The following is a 19,498-nucleotide window of genomic DNA, read 5'->3' as shown; positions in this document are numbered from 1 at the left end:
CTCAATCAAACTGGGAAACCATTGCTGATTTACAGCTATTTGAAATTTTGTTTGATTTGGGACTATTACTGTGAAAGTTGCAGAAAGCTTTGAGTGTGAATTGACTTTATACTATCAGTGTATGCACCTGCTTTCTGATAACAGATATCTACTGGAGACAACATTGTTTCCTTCCAGCCAAGAGGAAACCTTTGTTGAGGAAGCATATCAGTAGGTGTGAACATAATAAAATGGTGGTGAGAGATTCTTATCTTCTACAGTACATCTTCTTTATCAATCAAAAGAATTAAAGACAACAATTATCTGCTTAAATTTAGATAAAGAAACCAGAAATTTGCATTTTTGACAAATCCAGTCTAACAAAAAAAGCCCTCAAAGGAATCGAAAACTCTAAGACTTGCTGTTGCTTGTTGGCTATAGGAGTCAAAGGTACATTATGGTCACATTCCAAGACATGCTCATATCTAATAAAATAGAGGCCCACCTCTTTAGTGTGCAGACATGTCCACTGACAAACTTCCCAGGTTATCAGCATTCTTAGATTCTCCTGCCAGTCACACAGGACAATTTATTGACTGACCATCTAACAACCTTGATTCAATGTTTCAACACACGAGTCAAGGTTCCTAGTCAGTTACACAGTGATTAAGTGTGTTACACAGTAACAATATTCAAAAACTGTAAAGCTGCTCCATAACACTGACACACGTTTGGCTAGATTGTTAGTTCTCAACACCCTGAAAGACAAGGACCTAAAGGCCAGTCATTAGCTACCATTGTAAACCTGTGTCTGGGTATGTGACTAGACATTGATTGCTCAAGCGCTTTCCAAATGTCCTCCAAAATAAAATAAAAAAAAGGAGTGCTTTTGCATGGTGGTTTGATCTCAAACTGTGTTTTGTCAGCGTCTGATGAAGACCTTCAGTGTTTGGCCTGATAACCATCATTGTTGTCGATGTGCATGGTCTGATCTGAATTTTAAATGCGTGACAGATGTTGACATTTCTGTTTATTGTCTATACAGCATGGTTATAGCTGCTGATGCCCACAATTGGATTTTAGTTAAAGTATACAATTTAACTACAGTATGTAATGGTTCTCACTGCAAGATTAAGGTAAGTGACTTATCATTTCTGGGCTGTTGTGTGTAATTTGAACCTCCTCTAATTTCCCCCCTTTTCACCGTTCTGAGCAGATTAGAAACTTTTCCTTTTCGTCTCTACTTACGTATGCTAAGAAGTGTTGTTTGACACATTCGAGGTTATGTTCTACCACAAAAAAGTAAAAAAGCTTTGAATTATAGGAAACCTTTCCTGTGAGCCTCATATATTTGATCTTCTCTAGAGATGGAAAGCAAATACTTCAAAAGAAGCTCTGAAAATAAATGTGACATTTAAACTATATTACACCATTTCAACTCCCTCACTCATCTGTTTCTTTTTATGGCCCATCAGATCCACATATTCACCTGGACTGCACAAATTCTACCTGCCTACACAGGTTTAAGATTTACCAAGGAGCTTAATGTTGGCAAAAGTACAAATGTATTGCACATCCTCTCAGCACTCAGCATAAGCCAAGAATGAATTTCCTTTTCATTCTGTTTTCTTCCTGAATGCATAAGTAAATACATCCTCCACTGAAGACGTGGGCTTCATGTGGAAAGAATGTGCATGCAGATCCCATTTGTGCTTTCGCTTTAGGTTGTAGAAGGATCAGATTGTTAGATCAGTTTGCAGACCAGTCCCATCTTTGTCCCATTTGCTGTTCTTTGAACCCACTAGGCCTCACTCAAGTGTTGAGTTTCAGCTTTGCACAGCACTTCAAGAACATGTCAATGCCGATCCTCAGTTTGACAGTAAATCGAACCATGAAAGAGTGGTAAAACAAAGCTTCCTCTTTGCCATGAGGGATCATAGGTCCAAACCCTTGAGATCTGCAGACTGATACAATTCCACATGAAGACACTGCAACAACGATGGGGTGAAACAAAAAGATGTGGGCTTCAATTGTTGAATTGATGCTCAAGTTTCAAAGAAGCTCACAGCCAATCATGTCTAATTCACATTGATTAATGAGAAGCATAGACTTTGACCTTTCCCACTGATGATCTCCTCCACTCCCCCAAAAAGGCAAGTCTCACTCCTCCAGTATGAGGGGTGTTGACGGGGGCACAAACTTTTCGCTTACGAGGCACAACCCTTCACACACCCCACAGTGATATGCTGGCCAGCTTATACTTCACCTTCAACTGACATTTTAATCCCCTGTAATGAATGGAGACAATGCTGGAAGAGAATGACGTTATGCCTACAGCTATATCAGAGGCCCGGGGATACAGTAGATGATGAGAAGTAAGCAGGACAAAGAGGGCTTTCATCGTCAAGACAATATCAGCGCTCTCAATTAGTACAGGCCAGACTAGGGTCCAGGCGTGCCAGCGTACAGTGTTCCCCCCGCTGGTCACTTTAGCACAAAAGCCCACGGGTCATGCTCTTTCCTCTGTTTCAGCTTAAGCCAAGCAAAGGCATGTTATAATCCCGTGATGGGGCTTTGGTGAGCTGCTGCACCAACTTGATCTACAACAAGTGAACTTGTGACCCGCTGAAAAATATTTTGATCCACAGCAGAGATTTAGGACTAAATTGAGTGTATCAAATTTGCCGAAGCATTCAAAAATCTAGGACAGATAATCTGTATCATACCTGTATCAATATTACATGTCTTGTCCAAAGTAAACTTGGACAACGGTCTGCCAACTCTTCAGTGACCAAGAGGAAACGGCAACACACAAAATGACCCAGATAAAGATCAAATACAAACTGAGGTTTTAGAATTTATTCTCAAATGTAACCTCTACCACTGATCTGATGTCCTGTATGGTATGCCAAACCAAAATTACACGTCCATCTCACCCAAAGGCATTCAAGCACAGCCTTATCATACTTTCACAGAGAGGAAAGAGAAGAAGAGAGGAAACAAGAGACTGACTGAAAATAAGCACAAAGCCCACTAAGGCCCAAGGCTAGCATGTACAGCCTTGGTACAGTTGAGCCATATAATGCTAACATAAACACAGACTTATTATTACTTAGTCAAAAGAACAAAAAGGCACCAAACTACATGAGCAGGATTTCTGAGATGAATTCTAGTTGCAGCTTTTAGTTTAAAATTTTCAAGTTGCTGACCCTAAACTGTTCAGTTAGTTACAGATACATTTTTCATGACAGATAAATATGACCTGTTGGTTCTTTGTAGCCAAGGAGCCAAGCTTATTCCCATGCCATGTAGCACTCCCAACAAACTTAATAAATAAAGTGTTTACTTGTTAGAAATGCATATGCTATGTATTCTGCCAGACGTGGTTCAAACGAATGTCTGAATGCATCCTGTGTAGACAATTAACTCGTTTCGAATACAACACTGCATCAGTCCACTATAAACAGAGCAGCCGAGATATCTACTGACACCTTTACTGTTTAGCAGTATGCCCAATTATCTCTCTTTATCTTACCTTCTATTCTGCTTTAAACTGAGGCAGACAGTTTCAAGACAGGAAACTCAACGTTATAAAAAACTTTACACAGCCGAGTCTATTACCAAGCCCAAATAATAACATTGTAAACTGGACTTGCAAAAACACAGGGTTCTGTTGAACATGGCACTAAGTTTCATGGATGTTTCAGCAACTCAAGTGGCCACAGAGAGAGGAATTTGACTGCAGACCTTTAAGCCCATCTCCCTGTCTGATAATGCCACTGTATCAGACGACGAATGGCCCCACAAATCTTTCACTGGACCTCTAATATTTAATGTCCCCATGGTTGGCCTATGTTCCTCCTCTCTAAAACTCTCAATGGATGGCACTGTGCCACCTGGCCCATAAAAAGCCCCGACTGAATAGAGGGCACCCTTCATTGCCTGCAGCTCATGATTCACACAACAATTAGAAGCTTCCAAGTTACAAGCAAGCGAGGCATTCACTTTGTAAAATCCAGGCTCAGCACATGATCCCACATGAGTCTTCTGCAGTGGTCCCATGTAACTACATACATTTATTCAAGTACTTAAGTGTGATCATGAGGTCTTCACTGTCTTCACAATCTGCTCCATTGTATTCTTTATATTTCAGTGAGGATATTGTACTTTTTACTGATTCTTACTTACATTTGTTTGTATCCAAATCATTTTCAGACTACACATTTCAGACTTTTTTGACTTGAGCATGGTTTCATTCATATAATCGTTACAGGGACTGATTTTTCTGGTCTCTCACAGGTGTCGAGTAAGTTGGTAAACTCCTCACAATGTGTTTTTTTTTTTCTTAAATATGCATATGCAATATGCAAGTGTTGCAGGTCTTTTATTATTCTTGTTCACCTGTTTTGCACATGTAGATTAAAATATATATAGATGTGTCATTAGTTTTAGTTGCATTTGCCAAAGAAAATAAATACCTGGTCCACAGTTTTATAACTGGGTAATGTATTTTGTATTATTTGTTCTATAATGTGCTCTACACTGTATTTCATATTCAAGGAAACAACGGTGTTGCTCACTTGTTAAGGACTAGACTCAATCAGCTCAATCAAACTGGGAAACCATTGCTGATTTACAGCTATTTGAAATTCTGTTTGATTTAGGACTTTTACTGTGAAAGTTGCAGAAAGCTTTGAGTGTGAATTGACTTTATACTATCAGTGAATGCACCTGCTTTCTGATAACAAATATCTACTGGAGACAACATTGTTTCCTTCCAGCCAAGAGGAAACCTTTGTTGAGGAAGCATATCAGTAGGTGTGAACATAATAAAAAGGTACTGAGAGATTCTTATCTTCTACAGTACATCTTACTTTATCAATCAGAAAGAATTAAAGACAACAATTATCTGCTTAAATTTAGATAAAGAAACCAGAAATTTGCATTTTTGACAAATCCAGTCTAACAAAAAAGCCCTCAAAGGAATCGAAAACTCTAAGACTTGCTGTTGCTTGTTGGCTATAGGAGTCAAAGGTACATTATGGTCACATTCCAAGACATGCTCATATCTAATAAAATAGAGGCCCACCTCTTTAGTGTGCAGACTGTCCACTGACAAACTTCCCAGGTTATCAGCATTCTTAAGATTCTCCTGCCAGTCACACAGGACAATTTATTGACTGACCATCTAACAACCTTGATGCAATGTTTCAACACACGAGTCAAGGTTCATAGTCAGTTACACAGTGATTAAGTGTGTTACACAGTAACAATATTTCAAAAACTGTAAAGCTGCTCCATAACACTGACACACGTTTGGCTAGAATTTGTTAGTTCTCAACACCCTGAAAGACAAGGACCTAAAGGCCAGATCATTAGCTACAAATTGTAAAAGCCTGTGTCTGGGTATGTGACTAGACATTGATTGCTCAAGCGCTTTCCAAATGTCCTCCAAAATAAAATAAAAACAGGAAGTGCTTTTGCATGCTGGATTTGATCTCAAACTGTGTTTTATCAGCGTCTGATGAAGTCCTTCAATTGTTTGGCCTGATAACCATCATTGTTGTCGATGTGCATGGTCTGATCTGAATTAAAATGCTTGACAGATGTTGACATTTCTGTTTATTGTCTATACAGCATGGTGATAAGCTGCTGATGCCCACAATTGGATTTTAGTTAAAGTATACAATTTAACTACAGTATGTAATGGTATCTCACTGCAAGATTAAAGGTTAAGTGACTTATCATTTCTGGGCTGTTGTGTGTAATTTGAACCTCCTCTAATTTCCCCCCTTTTTCACCGTTCTGAGCAGATTAGAAACTTTTCCTTTTCGTCTCTACTTACAGTATGCTAAGAAGTGTTGTTTGACACATTCGAGGTTATGTTCTACCACAAAAAAGTAAAAAAGCTTTGAATTATAAGGAAACCTTTCCTGTGAGCCTCATATATTTGATCTTCTCTAGAGATGGAAAGCAAATACTTCAAAAGAAGCTCTGAAAATAAATGTGACATTTACAACTATATTACACCATTTCAACTCCCTCACTCATCTGTTTCTTTTTATGGCCCATCAGATCCACATATTCACCTGGACTGCACAAATTCTACCTGCCTACACAGGTTTAAGATTTACCAAGGAGCTTAAAATGTTGGCAAAAGTACAAATGTATATGCACATCCTCTCAGCACTCAGCATAAGCCAAGAATGAATTTCCTTTTCATTCCTGTTGTTTCTCCTGAATGCATAAGTAAATAACATCCTCCACTGAAGACGTGGGCTTCATGTGGAAAGAATGTGCATGCAGATCCCATTTGTGCTTTCGCTTTAGGTAGTAGAAGGATCAGATTGTTAGATCAGTTTGCAGACCAGTCCCATCTTTGTCCCATTTGCTGGTTCTTTGAACCCACTAGGCCTCACTCAAGTGTTGAGTTTCAGCTTTGCACAGCACTTCAAGAGCATGTCAATGCAGATCATCAGTTTGACAGTAAATCGAACCATGAAAGAGTGGTAAAACAAAGCTTCCTCTTTGCACTTGAGGGAATCATAGGTCCAAACCCTTGAGATCTGCAGACTGATACAAATTCCACAGTGAAGACACTGCAACAACGAATGGGGTGAAAACAAAAGATGTGGGCTTCAATTGGGCTTCAATTGGTTGAATTGATGCTCAAAGTTTCAAAGAAGCTCACAGCCAATCATGTCTAATTCACATTGATTAATGAGAAGCATAGACTTTGACCTTTCCCACTGATGATCTCCTCCACTCCCCCAAAAAGGCAAGTCTCATCCTCCAGTATGAGGGGTGTTGACGGGGGCACAAACTTTTCGCTTACGAGGCACAACACCTTCACACACCCCACAGTGAATAATGCTGGCCAGCTTATACTTCACCTTCAACTGACATTTTAATCCCCTGTAATGAATGGAGACAATGGCTGGAAGAGAATGACGTTATGCCTACAGCTATATCAGAGGCCCGGGGATACAGTAGATGATGAGAAGTAAGCAGGACAAAGAGGGCTTTCATCGTCAAGACAATATCAGCGCTCTCAATTAGTACAGGCCAGACTAGGGTCCAGGCGTGCCAGCGTACAGTGTTCCCCCCGCTGGTCACTTTAGCACAAAAAGCCCACGGGTCATGCTCTTCCTCTGTTTCAGCTTAAGCCAAGCAAAGGCATGTTATAATCCACGTGATGGGGCTTTGGTGAGCTGCTGCACCAACTTGATCTACAACAAGTGAACTTAGTGAACCAGCTGAAAAATATTTTGACTCCACAGCAGAGATTTAGAACTAAATTGAGTGTATCAAATTTGCCGAAGCATTTCAAAAGATCTAGGACAGATTAATCTGTATCATACCTGTATCAATATTACATGTCTTGTCCAAAGTAAACTTGGACAACGGTCTGCCAACTCTTCAGATGACCAAGAGGAAACGGCAACACACAAAATGACCCAGATAAAGATCAAATACAAACTGAGGTTTTAGAATTTATTCTCAAATGTAACCTCTACCACTGATCTGATGTCCTGTATGGTATGCCAAACCAAAATCTACAGTCACTCTCACCCAAAGGCATTCATAGCACAGCCTTATCATACTTTCACAGAGAGAAAGAGAAGAAGAGAGGAAACAAGAGACTGACTGAAAATAAGCACAAAGCCCACTAAGGCCCAAGGCTAGCATGTACAGCCTTGGTACAGTTGAGCCATATAATGCTAACATAAACACAGACTTATTATTACTTAGTCAAAAGAACAAAAAGGCACAAAACTACATGAGCAGGATTTCTGAGATGAATTCTAGTTGCAGCTTTTAGTTTAAAATTTTCAAGTTCCTGACCTTCACAACTGTTCAGTTAGTTACAGATAGATAACATTTTTCATGACAGATAAATATGACCTGTTGGTTCTTGTAGCCAAGGAGCCAAGCTTATTCCCATGCCATGTAGCACTCCCAACAAACTTAATAAATAAAAGTGTATTACTTGTTAGAAAATGCATATGCATATGTATTCTGCCAGACGTGGTTCAAACGAATGTCTGAAATGCATCCTGTGTAGACAATTAACTCGTTTCGAATACAACACATGCATCAGTCCACTATAACACAGAGCAGCCGAGATATCTACTGGCACCTTTACTGTTTAGCAGTATGCCCAATTATCTCTCTTTATCTTACCTTCTATTCTGCTTTAAACTGAGGCAGACAGTTTCAAGACAGGAAACTCAACGTTATAAAAACTTTACACAGCCGAGTCTATTACCAAGCCCAAATAATAACATTGTAAACTGGACTTGCAAAACCACAGGGTTCTGTTGAACATGGCACTAAGTTTCATGGGATGTTTCAGCAACTCAAGTGGCCACAGAGAGAGGAATTTGACTGCAGACCTTTAAGCCCATCTCTCTGTCTGATAATGCCACTGTATCAGACGACGAATGGCCCCACAAATCTTTCACTGGACCTCTAAATATTTAATGTCCCCATGGTTGGCCTATGTTCCTCCTCTCTAAAACTCTCAATGGATGGCACTGTGCCACCTGGCCCATAAAAAGCCCCGACTGAATAGAGGGCACCCTTCATTGCCTGCAAGCTCATGATTCACACAACAATTAGAAGCTTCCAAGTTACAAGCAAGCGAGGCATTCACTTTGTAAAAATCCAGGCTCAGCACATGATCCCACATGAGTCTTCTGCAGTGGTCCAATGTAACTACATACATTTATTCAAGTACTTAAGTGTGATCATGAGGTACTTCACTGTACTTCACAATCTGCTCCATTGTATTCCTTCTAGATTTCAGTGAGGAATATTGTACTTTTTACTGATTTACTTACTTACATTTGTTTGTATCCAAATCATTTTCAGACTACACATTTCAGACTTTTTTGACTTGAGCATGGTTTCATTCATATAATCAGTTACAGGGACTGATTTTTTACTGAACTTGTTCATTTTACTTTAGTAAAGGATCTGAGTAGTTCTGCCACTGGTCTTCTGTCTCATTATACTGTCAAACAATAATGTACAAAAGAGGATAAAGGGATGTTTTCACGAAGATTCTCAGCAATGCATAAAAGTCGCTGTTAAAGCAGTTAACTTCAGGGCAAACAACAGTCTCTGTCATCATCTGCTACTGTTTCCAGTCCATTCAGGCCTATAAACTGTCTGTTTTCTCTCCACTCCTCACTCTGTTTTCCTTCTCTACATCTTTTTTATATTTAAGTCCACTTCCCCGAGATTACATCCAATATAGAGTGCACCTGGAAAGTGTATCCTCTCGGATTCCGACTTGTACAGTGAAGACAGGCCATGTCATCGAATCCCGTACCTCACCCAGAATCCTACTTCCAGCAAGACCATACGAAAGTGAAGGACAGAGGTGCAGGACTCGGCAAATCCCCCTTTTGTCACAGGAGCTCTAGTCTTGATGGTAATCTCCCCCGTCCCATGGGATTCTCCTCAGTTCACACCCCCATGGTGTGAGATTTGTGAGGGGGTAAGTGCCTACGGATATGGAAGCTCTTGAAGGACGGGTGAATGAGTGGAATTCAAGGATGCCTTGAAAAGCAACCTGCACATCATGAGAGTCAATCAGAAGATAAGAAGACGTGGAGTGCGAAAAAAGGGGTTATAACGACAAAGTGAGGTTTGAAACGCACAATGGCATTCCCGAGAGGGGCCTCATGAAATGCTGAATGGTCTATTCATTCATTAAAAAAATGCATTGGGTGGTAGCTGCTGCTTGTATTACAGTGTTCATGTCTGATGGGTAAAATAAGCTTATTTCAGGTCTGAATCTGCAGAGGATTACATCATAACTGTAGAAATGAAGCGGTCTTATAGTCCTGGTCACTCTGGATCAGTTCTAGTTCATAGAGAGTGAAAAGCTCATGGTATAGATTTCTTAGGACAAGAGAATGTAAATGGGTGGAGGGAGGGGTCTCTAGTTTCATGCCTCCCTGTGTTCTGCAGGCTGTCAGTGAGGACAAGTGAACACTCCCTAAAGCTGGAGACAGGGACAAAGTGCCAGGTAGACAGATCCGGTTTCCTTTTTGCAACGACCAAATACGGCTTTGTGGTGGAAAAAATCTGCACCTGGTGGCCATGGAAACCGGTGTTCACCCAGGCTGCAGCCTACAGTGCTGGCAAACTGACCACAAAGAGTAGAAGTAATCCTGTGTGGAAATGTAATGGTTTCTAAAGGTGGTCTATAACATGAGGTTTTTTACATGACAGGACATGACATACACTACTGCAACTGCTGCGATGTTCCTCCATGACAGATTTTATTGTGGGGCTACTTGAGCTTGGTTGCTTGCTGCAACATGCTGTCGCCATGTAACCAAGTTAATGAAATTAGAGTATACATATGAAGTAGCAATCTTGTTACAGCACTTGTGTTATGATGAAAAATGTCAATGTTGTCCATAGGTCATAGAATTTGGCTAAAAATGTTTCCCTGAAGTAAATACACATCCGAAAATAGCGCACAGTAACTAAAGTTACAGGGCAAAGCTCGGTTTTACTTTTTCAAATTGTCAGTGATACTTAAGCTTTTCCAATTTGCTCTATGTTCATACTTTTTAAACAAAACCTTCATATACTGTAGGTCTGTTATTTGCAGAGCTGGACTTCACACCTTCCACTAACTGTTACCTCAATTACGGCTGGGAAAGACAAGCAAATAAGTGAGGGTTTCACCACAAACAGGAAAGAGGCGCTGAGAGGTAAGAGGGCACTCAGTGTGCCATTAGTGCTGGAGATAGTTGGGTGTACAGAGCAAGTAGCCCTACAAATCCTCTTCTCTTGGAACATAAGCAGTAATTATGGTGTCCCTCTGTATTTTGCTGCTGTCAACCCGGCAGTTTGACATCAGGGACAGCATGAGTGAACAGCCGAGCGCACCTGAAACACTGAGTGGTGGGAGCACATAAAAATACAAATAACAGCTGTCAGCAACATTCAAAAGGATTCTCTGCCCCGAAAAGCAAGATGATAGGGGATTGCAAATACAGAACAAATATTTAGCAAAGCTCTCAAACTTTCAAAGTCAAAAATTAGACTAGATGCACTACATTCAATGGACTAATACAGACTATACTATACAGAATTGCAATATTTATTATAATCAGATCAATTGGGAATAAAGAGGCATAATTCTCCTTTCCAATTATTCATACTGTGAGTCAGTCAAACTTATGCATTTCAAATAGATACAGCAAGCAGAAGCCTGTGTGATGACTGTGTGTCTGCCAGATAAAGGTTATCTTAGGTCTCATGACACATGACAAAATATTTCTGAACTCAGTAGGGTTAGGGTCAAATGGCTGTAGCTACTTTTCTTTATTAAAAGGCAACTGGTAGCTGGTTTTGTCACAGGTCATACTGTACATTGTTGTATTTGGGTCAATCGTGACACATCCAGGTTGTCCAAGTTTATCTGGGTTGTGCAAAAATACCACGATGTTTTAAATAAAATCTCTAATGGTAATCTTTGGTAATGCTCTTTAAGGCATTTAAAGAAATCATGAACAAAGTGACAATGATATCTACATCATTCCAATGTGTGCATACACCCTAATTCAAAAACAGTCCGCCTTGTGACTCAGGGATGATTCTCAAACTGGGCCATGTTTTTCAATGTCCAGTACAGATATACAACTCCTCAGATTCTCTACGAGATCCAGATGGGTTGAATTAAGTAATCAAAGCAGGATGTGGCCACCGTAGTTTTCTTACAAAAACACATCCACAAAAAAGTAAACTACACTGTATCCTTTTCTGTCTCCTTGGTAAGTGTTTCGCACATAGAGACACTTTTTTTTGTAAACAGCTGTACTGCGTTAGAGTGTGGTGGAATGAGGTTTAAGAGATGGACGTAAATGACCTTACAGATATTGTCGTGCAAGTCTTTATGACACAGCTACATAAGGAATCTCAAGTCTTTTTACAGAAAGCATTAAATGTGATTTTAAAAAGGTGTGTTTAGTCCATTTCTGGAGCATTTGAAACTTCAGATATTTTCGTGAGTGACAGTTGCCACACCGGCACGAGTAAGAGCATAAATCAGAAAGGAAGTGTCAAATTATTATTTATTTTTTTTAAAAAGGGGCCAGACAGGGATGTAGACATACAGACATCCACTTGACATTTTGAATGACCTCTGCCCACAACCTCATGCACATGCACATGTAAGCCAGCACTGGAAGTCAGAAACCAGTTTCTGCAGTCAAAGTTATAAACCATCGTCCTAGCAGAGGTTTAACGTGCTTTCAAATGCCGGTGCCTGATAATATAACAAAACAATGCCAGATGGAACTTCCTAGCTTGATATGAGACACCTCCAGAGATGTCGATCATGAATAAGTAGGTTTACTGACTAGAAAATCCAGAGATTAGACATCACAGGGTTCACTAAGTCAACAGAATCTGTGCACAGTGGGTCCATTTATTTCATTTGTGAGTTACAATGATCCTAAGGAGGCACTAATCTAATAGTCGATCCACCAAGACTTTTATTCTTGAAGTTGTGGACTTTATAACAGTGGTGTCTTTAGGAGTTCAGCATTTATCCATGTCTTTCATTGAGAATCTGTGCATCACATGTATTTTTACGAATTACTGTAACTCTGGTGGTGGTCCTTTAGTGTCCTTTCATTTGTATACATGAATAACAATAGCCCTTACAGATGGATGTCGGCTCATACGTAAGGCTTTCTCAAAAGGATCAAAAGGATATGTACCATCTATTCCAACTTTTACGCCTGCTGTCTCTTCTAGATCTGAATTAGCTTTGTGGTCATTAAATAAAGTATATCATGCTTCATTAAAATCCCGCTATTCATTACAGCCCACCTGGCCTATCACTAAGAATAACAGAGCATGCACATCCTCTTTGGCACATTGGCCAAAGCAGATAGAGTTGAACTCAGTCAAGGACCTTCCCTTCTCTCTCAGTCAGTCCCAAAATTTCCTGTCTACCATCTAATAAAGGCAAAAAGAGATTCTGTGTAATGAAAGTAATGTTTCTTCATACTACCATGCTTTTACTGGCGCCAATAATCATTCAAGTGTCTCGCCTTCACAGGTGTCTCTTGAAAACCATGCTGGTTAGCACTGTTTAAGCTTAAAACAATCCATTCATACAGCAAATAGTAATGTTGAAGTAGTTATCGGCAGAAAAAGATATGCACATCAAATCACCAATAATACAAGAATTTATATTCAAAAGCTTGCTAAAGAGCAAAACTGATTTTTGCAGCCATGGAGAATAAACAAGTAAAAACAGGAAAGCTCAGATTTCCATTTTCAGGACACATCTGATGTATGGAAGCAGATGTTTTCCTGCAAATGCTGCAACTGTAAGTGACGTGTCAACACACGTTTGTCAAATGGTCCTCTGTCAGAGCTACTTTTCTATCATATATCATATTATTAGAACCTGAGTATGACCAGCTAGTTGCAGAATCACTGCAATGTCAAAAAAGCTTGCAACTAATCCTATCAAAAATATATTCCATTACTCTAATGAAGATTACTCTGTATGCTTTAGGGCAGATACAGTAATGCAGGGTTTTTTAAAATGTTTGTTATCCTTTCCCAGCACACTGAAAGCCTGTCATCATGTCCCTGCACTGAGAAGGAGAAAAACCCCAAGCCAGCTGTGATTTTTAATGTGGCATCTAATTCAGCCATTAAAAGGCACAGTGGGGTGTCCCTCTACAGCCGTTACCCTCCCCCCGCCTCGTCCTGCTCCCCCTCAGGCAAAACCACGCTGGGTGCATGTCAAAGATCACATGACAATAGGGATTCCTGACCCAGCCAGGGACTGGGAATGAATCAGACCTAATTCAACCATGTCGCAGGCAGCCAAAGGCATTGCTCTTGAGACAGAGCCGGCCTTTTCAACCTGGACACACACAGACAGGACGACATTCCTGTGAAAATGTCACATTGTTTGCTACTTGCAATATGTTTCACCATTTTTCATATTTTTTCTGATCTCCACTGAAGTTAAAGATGGAGTATTATCAAGATCAGGCATGCTAATATAAAAGAGAACAAAAAAGGGGGCAGATGAATGGCACAATGCAAACAATGTTTGATAAAACCTGTTCATAGCATTAGTTGGGTTGGGTTAAATACAAAAGACAGTGAGTGTTACCGGGGGTTGACTAAAATACTGTATCTAACTGGTGGCGATCACAGTCAATCAAATATTAATCAATGTCCTCTCAGTTTCCTCTCCATATCATCTGACAGCTACACAGTTCTCCAACTCCATGTTTAACAAATTAAATGATGAACATTAGTGAGGTTCCGAGATAAATTATTCAGAAGCTGACGAGAGTTCTTTCATTCACCGGCTCATATAGCCGGTGTGTGTAAAATTGCCTCTTTGTTCAAATTTACCGACATTACAACAGCTGGAAAGATGCAAGCTAAGAACTCTGCTTTGTGCTTTCAGTATTCTGCTAACAGGTCGTGACACAGTTGGGAAACAGAGGGGAGGAAAGAAAAGCATCTTTCATGACTTCAATGAAGCCACGACAAGCAACGGTCTGCGGACAGACACAGGGCAAGACACGGGACAAACAAAGGAGGAATGTCGGTTTGTGAGCAATACAGCCTTTAAACTTGAGAAAACCAGTAAACAATCCCCAACTCACTTTGACCTCATCAGAATGTTATTAGTTTATTATTAATCTATCAATGAACCATAACTATGTGACATCACAACTCTGTGAAAGGCTGCTGTAGAGACTCGATAAAAGAACAAACAATAGGTAGAAGACTGATACAATCTAAGCCAAAGAAAATACAGCAAAGTGGGCAAACGTCATGCTCAGTCAGTAGCCTTTGGGCATCATAACTGACTGAAGTGTTGCTGCAACCCACTCAAGATAAGTTTCATAAATCATCCCAGTGAGTAAACAGTAAATCTCTTATTCAAGTTTACTAAATCTGTAACAATCCACTCAGATGGGTGCTGATTTGGGCAGATCATTTCCAGCAGATTCCTAAAATGAATCTTTGTCAATGTGTACTTTACTCTTCTAAACTTTTTATTATGAAGAAAACGTCAGTGTATTACAAGATGTATCTATCAGAGACGAATAACAATGCAGAGGAAGGCTGGATCACAGAACCGAGGCGCCAAGGTTGCAAACGTTACTAAAGAAAGTGTCCTGAAGGTACAAAAGCATAAAAGCATGCCACCACAGACATCGGCTTCATGTTTTCAGCGTTAGTTCTTACCTGGCCATTGCGATGCAGCCGGGCTGACAAGAATAAGGACGCAGCACAGGAGACGCTCCAGCCACGAGGAACACCTGCAAAGGTATCAAGCAAATCACATTCACAACTTTATCGATCTACTAAAAAGCAACAAAACCACTCGGAATAAAAATGATAAAAAACATTTACCTCATCTTCATCTCCTATTCGAGGGTTAAAAAAAAAAAAAAAAAAAAAAAAAAAGTGTTCACAGGTTCTTCGGTCCAGCACCGCCACTGCTGCTGCTGCTGCTGCACGCGGGTGGAACAGCTGATGGAGACGCAGCGCTTTGCTGGAGACAGAGAAGAAGTGTGGAGAGGGAATGAGGTGACCTGCAGGAGTTCACTGCAGGGACTTCCGCCAGGTCCTAAAAGGGAACACATTCCACAGATTTGCACAGGTTAAAGCCCTTTGTCTTCATCAGGGAACCGAGTCATCCAAAAACACACCACAATTAAAATAATAATAATAATAATAATAATAATAATAATAATAATAATAACAATAACAATAACAATAATAAGAATAAGAATAAGAATAAGAATAATATAATAAGAATAATAATAATAATAATAAGAAGAAGAAGAAGAATAATAAGAAGAAGAATAAAGCGTGCTTTATTATTCTGTGTAATTATTTTATAAATACATTTATTTTTGAATGTAAAACTTTTTCTTTTCCCCACATCTTCTCACATCTTAACACTGAATAGTTGACAGGGAAATAACAGAGATCACTAAGCACAGCTTGGATCTGACCATTGTTTAATGGCAGTAACTTGAAGTGGACGTGAATAGATGAAAAACTGCAGCGTGGGCTGTGTAAACTTGAGGGGGGTTTTTTTCACCGGAAAATCTTGCCATTCATGCAAAGTTTACACACTGTCACTACCTTCTCGAGGCTCACAAGAACGGACTTGACAAGATAATGACCGCATGAAGTTTCAGTGAAGGCTTATTTACTTTGGTTTGTCCTAGTTAGAGGTAAGAGAGAGGTGAGACCTCCACGAGGAAGACACACTCTGACAGTGTAAAAAAGACAGCTTAATTCGTTTCCTTTTTTTTCTTGCTGAGTGAGATATTAAGTTTAAACATAAATTGAAGTATGACATGTAACATCAGTTTACAATCTATAGCATCACGTAGTGTTATAACTCATAAACCAAACGCAACAGTGAGAATTTAATCCCACTTCAGTCATATTCAATCATATTAAAACCTCAGTTTAACCAGTCTTTGATTTGCCGGGGAAATTATGGATATAGAGAGATGTGACATATTGCACTTACACACGGTGACCACCAGAGGGGGGAATTGCTTCTATTTTCAAGACCTGCTAAGGAAACATTTGATCTGTTCTTCATCATTTCACTGCTGTTCAGTCATCAGTATACACTGTTAGTTATGTTTGATAGTTGATTTTAATATGTGACATGCTGCTTTTTTTTTCTTTAGGGGTCAGATCATATTCACTTTCGTTTCTGTTGCCACAAACAAGATAAAAGATTGATTCAATTTAGTGATGTGTATCAGTTCTTGGCAAAAGTACAGACACGATACATGTCTTCTTTTTTCAAATGAGTGAATTCATCAATAATTTTATTGTTAACATTTCCCAAGTACTGCTACTTTCTTTGAGTATATAATGTGAGTGCGTTATCATAGGAAAAGGCATTGGGTTCATGTATTGGGTCTCTGCTGTATTAGTCGCTCTATCTGCAGACCTCCAGGCTACTGCCTCAACACGTCCGCAGTCCTGTGGATGTCTGCTTTGCTCACATTCCTGTGTCAGGCAAAAGAAAGACAAACTTGTCTGTTAAATGCTATGTTGCAGTGTAACCAAGAGCAGGGTGGGACTCTTTCCACAAAGAAAAATATACAGCATAGTGCTTTATGTAGCTCTATAATGAAAACACAACTTCAGTTATTATCATCTGACGTGAGTCATGTCACAGTTGTAGTCTGTGACACATGACCCACCCTAAAAACCTTTAAAAAAACAACATCTGCTTAAAAGGTTATTAGGGTGACAAGATAATGTTGCTTTGTTGTCGCCATCATCCATTAAATATTCCTTTGTAATTTGATATTTAATCAGTAATATGACTTGATCAAGGTAACCACATTAGAATGAACTGCTTTATTGGACATCCTAAATGGTTGATGTGGCTTTATAAATACAAAATTGAAGTAATTTGCAAACCCATTTGAAATACAACTCAAAATCACATATTCTGAGGGTTAAGCACCAAGATTCTAGGTGCAAGCATTTATATCAGTGTTCAAATAAATGCCTTGTAATCTGGTTGTCCAAGACATTATTTAAAAAAATATATATATGCAGTTTAACAAAGTTCCAAAACTCTTTGGTTCAGTCAGAAGATTGTTGTAGAAAATTACCCAGAAACAAACAACAATGTGTGACAAAATAAGTGTGACAGCCCATACAGTGTGCTAAGAAAATGGTTGGGATGAACTGGAGGTGATGGAGAAGGATCGCAGCGATTTTGTACCGAAATGACAGCTGAGAGCAGCAGAGAGGATTTAAAGTTTGAGAGCAATGACAATATTGGCTAGTGATGAGACTGAGGCAAAATCTGGTTGGTAAGAGTAAACGCCCATAGTCAGCTCATTAAGAAGAAGAGGGGAGATGGAGAGAGGGAATTGTGAATGATTAATAATAATTGATTGAATTCAAACTGAGCTTCAGGTGTCCAAAAACACACTGCACGTGGAGGATGATTTATTCAAAACAACATTTTACTCCTGCTAAGTGACACACTTAGCAAACCACCAACACAGGTCACTACAAAAGACTGATTCAGGCTAAATCACTGTTTAACTGTCCAGATTTAAAAGCTTCACACTTACTGATCCTGTTATACTAGGTGACAGCGTGACCCAAGTCTGTTTTCCACTAGCTTTATGCGTTATCAATAAAAACACTGTAATGACTGGATGTCTTCGAAAGTCAAAAATGTTTCTCCTGTATACAGTTTTAATTCATAAGAGTTTTACAGAAGAGATACAGGCCTACGCTAAAGCTGAAACTATTCTCGACATCCATGACTTTTGAAGCATTTAGGTGAAAAAGCAAACATCAGTAAAAACATACAGTGTTTGTGTAGGAGTGAAAGCATCATATTGATGGTGCAATCTGAGACCTGCACCAACATATGCTGCAAATAGTTTTCTGTCCTGAAGAAAAAGCAAAGACTTGTATGATTGATATGTAAATTGTTTGTAATTTATTTGAACCTGTTTCTAGAACGTAGATTGAAAGTTGCCCCTCGAGCAATATCATAGTGTGAAAAGTGTGAAAGCAATACTTGACAGTTTTCTTCAAACCCAAATCCCTTTGTGCACTCGGTAGTGTATGATAGTCAGAAAGACTTCTACCAGCATCTGATAGAACACAAGCAAAGACTTAAATTTCAGTTCAGGATATGTGAGTTCTGATAAGATAAGAACCCTTTAAGTTTTTACTCTGTGGTAGTCACAAAGCGTTTTATAACCAGCTAGAGGGGTCTGAGTTATATCAGATTACTTCCAACAGCTGAAATCAGGGAGGAGGGAGTGTGGGGCTGTGGAGCCTCTAAACAGCTGAAGGGACACTGCAGCCCATGCTGAGACCAGGTCTTATAATTACACAACATGCCTCACACACTGAAAAACCCAGGCCCACGTGCTGTCCAATCCCTTCATTACCACAAGGCATAGCATGAAGGAGAAACTAGTAAAGTTGTTGTGTTTTTTTAAATATATTGTTATAATCTTCAATATGTGGATCTTTATTTTTTAGTATTATTGGATATCTTTGTAGTTGATGATTGCAACGACCTTGCCTCAGCCTCTCCTTCCTAGTGTAAAAGAGAAACCATGGTGGCTTTAAAGGACAGTTTTCAAACAAAAACAGAATCAAACACGATGCAGCGGAACCAGAGACATCATCTTTTTTTATTCCATGCATCTTTCTTCCTTGTCAAAACCTGGCACCTAGATTAACCATGATGTAATACGACAACCAACAGTTCAGTTAGAGATTCTGGTGTCATGCTAGTAGTGGCTAATGTAGCGTCAACAAGAGATGACGAGCCAGCGACAGAGGTCTGGTAAGCTCACTTCATTCGAATTCCTCAAAGGCTTCATCCAACTGTACTGGCATATGCAGTAGTAAACAGACAGGACTTTCTCTTTAAAACATTTTTAAAAACATTTTGTAACTTTTCTATCAT

At 39.5% G+C, this 19,498-nt stretch overlaps 1 protein-coding gene across 2 annotated transcripts in view; it reads right to left on the bottom strand.

The window, feature by feature from the left end:
- The window catches only part of col18a1a (collagen type XVIII alpha 1 chain a), a 75,139-nt gene extending 59,541 nt beyond the window's left edge, over positions 1–15,598 (bottom strand). Inside the window, exons 1-2 of one of the 2 annotated variants that reach the window (XM_027285317.1) lie at positions 15,415–15,598; positions 15,247–15,320 (exon numbers count right to left, since the gene is read on the bottom strand). In XM_027285317.1, the coding sequence (XP_027141118.1) occupies positions 15,247–15,320; positions 15,415–15,425 (85 nt within the window). In that variant the 5' untranslated portion in view covers positions 15,426–15,598. The remainder of the gene's footprint in view (positions 1–15,246; positions 15,321–15,414) is intronic. The other variant, XM_027285314.1, reaches the window with a different exon arrangement.
- Positions 15,599–19,498: the final 3,900 nt, after the last annotated feature.

Source organism: Larimichthys crocea, chromosome I (genome assembly GCF_000972845.2).
Source record: "Larimichthys crocea isolate SSNF chromosome I, L_crocea_2.0, whole genome shotgun sequence".
Taxonomy (NCBI): Eukaryota; Metazoa; Chordata; class Actinopteri; family Sciaenidae; genus Larimichthys; species Larimichthys crocea.
This window is presented reverse-complemented; position numbering and strand designations above follow the sequence as displayed.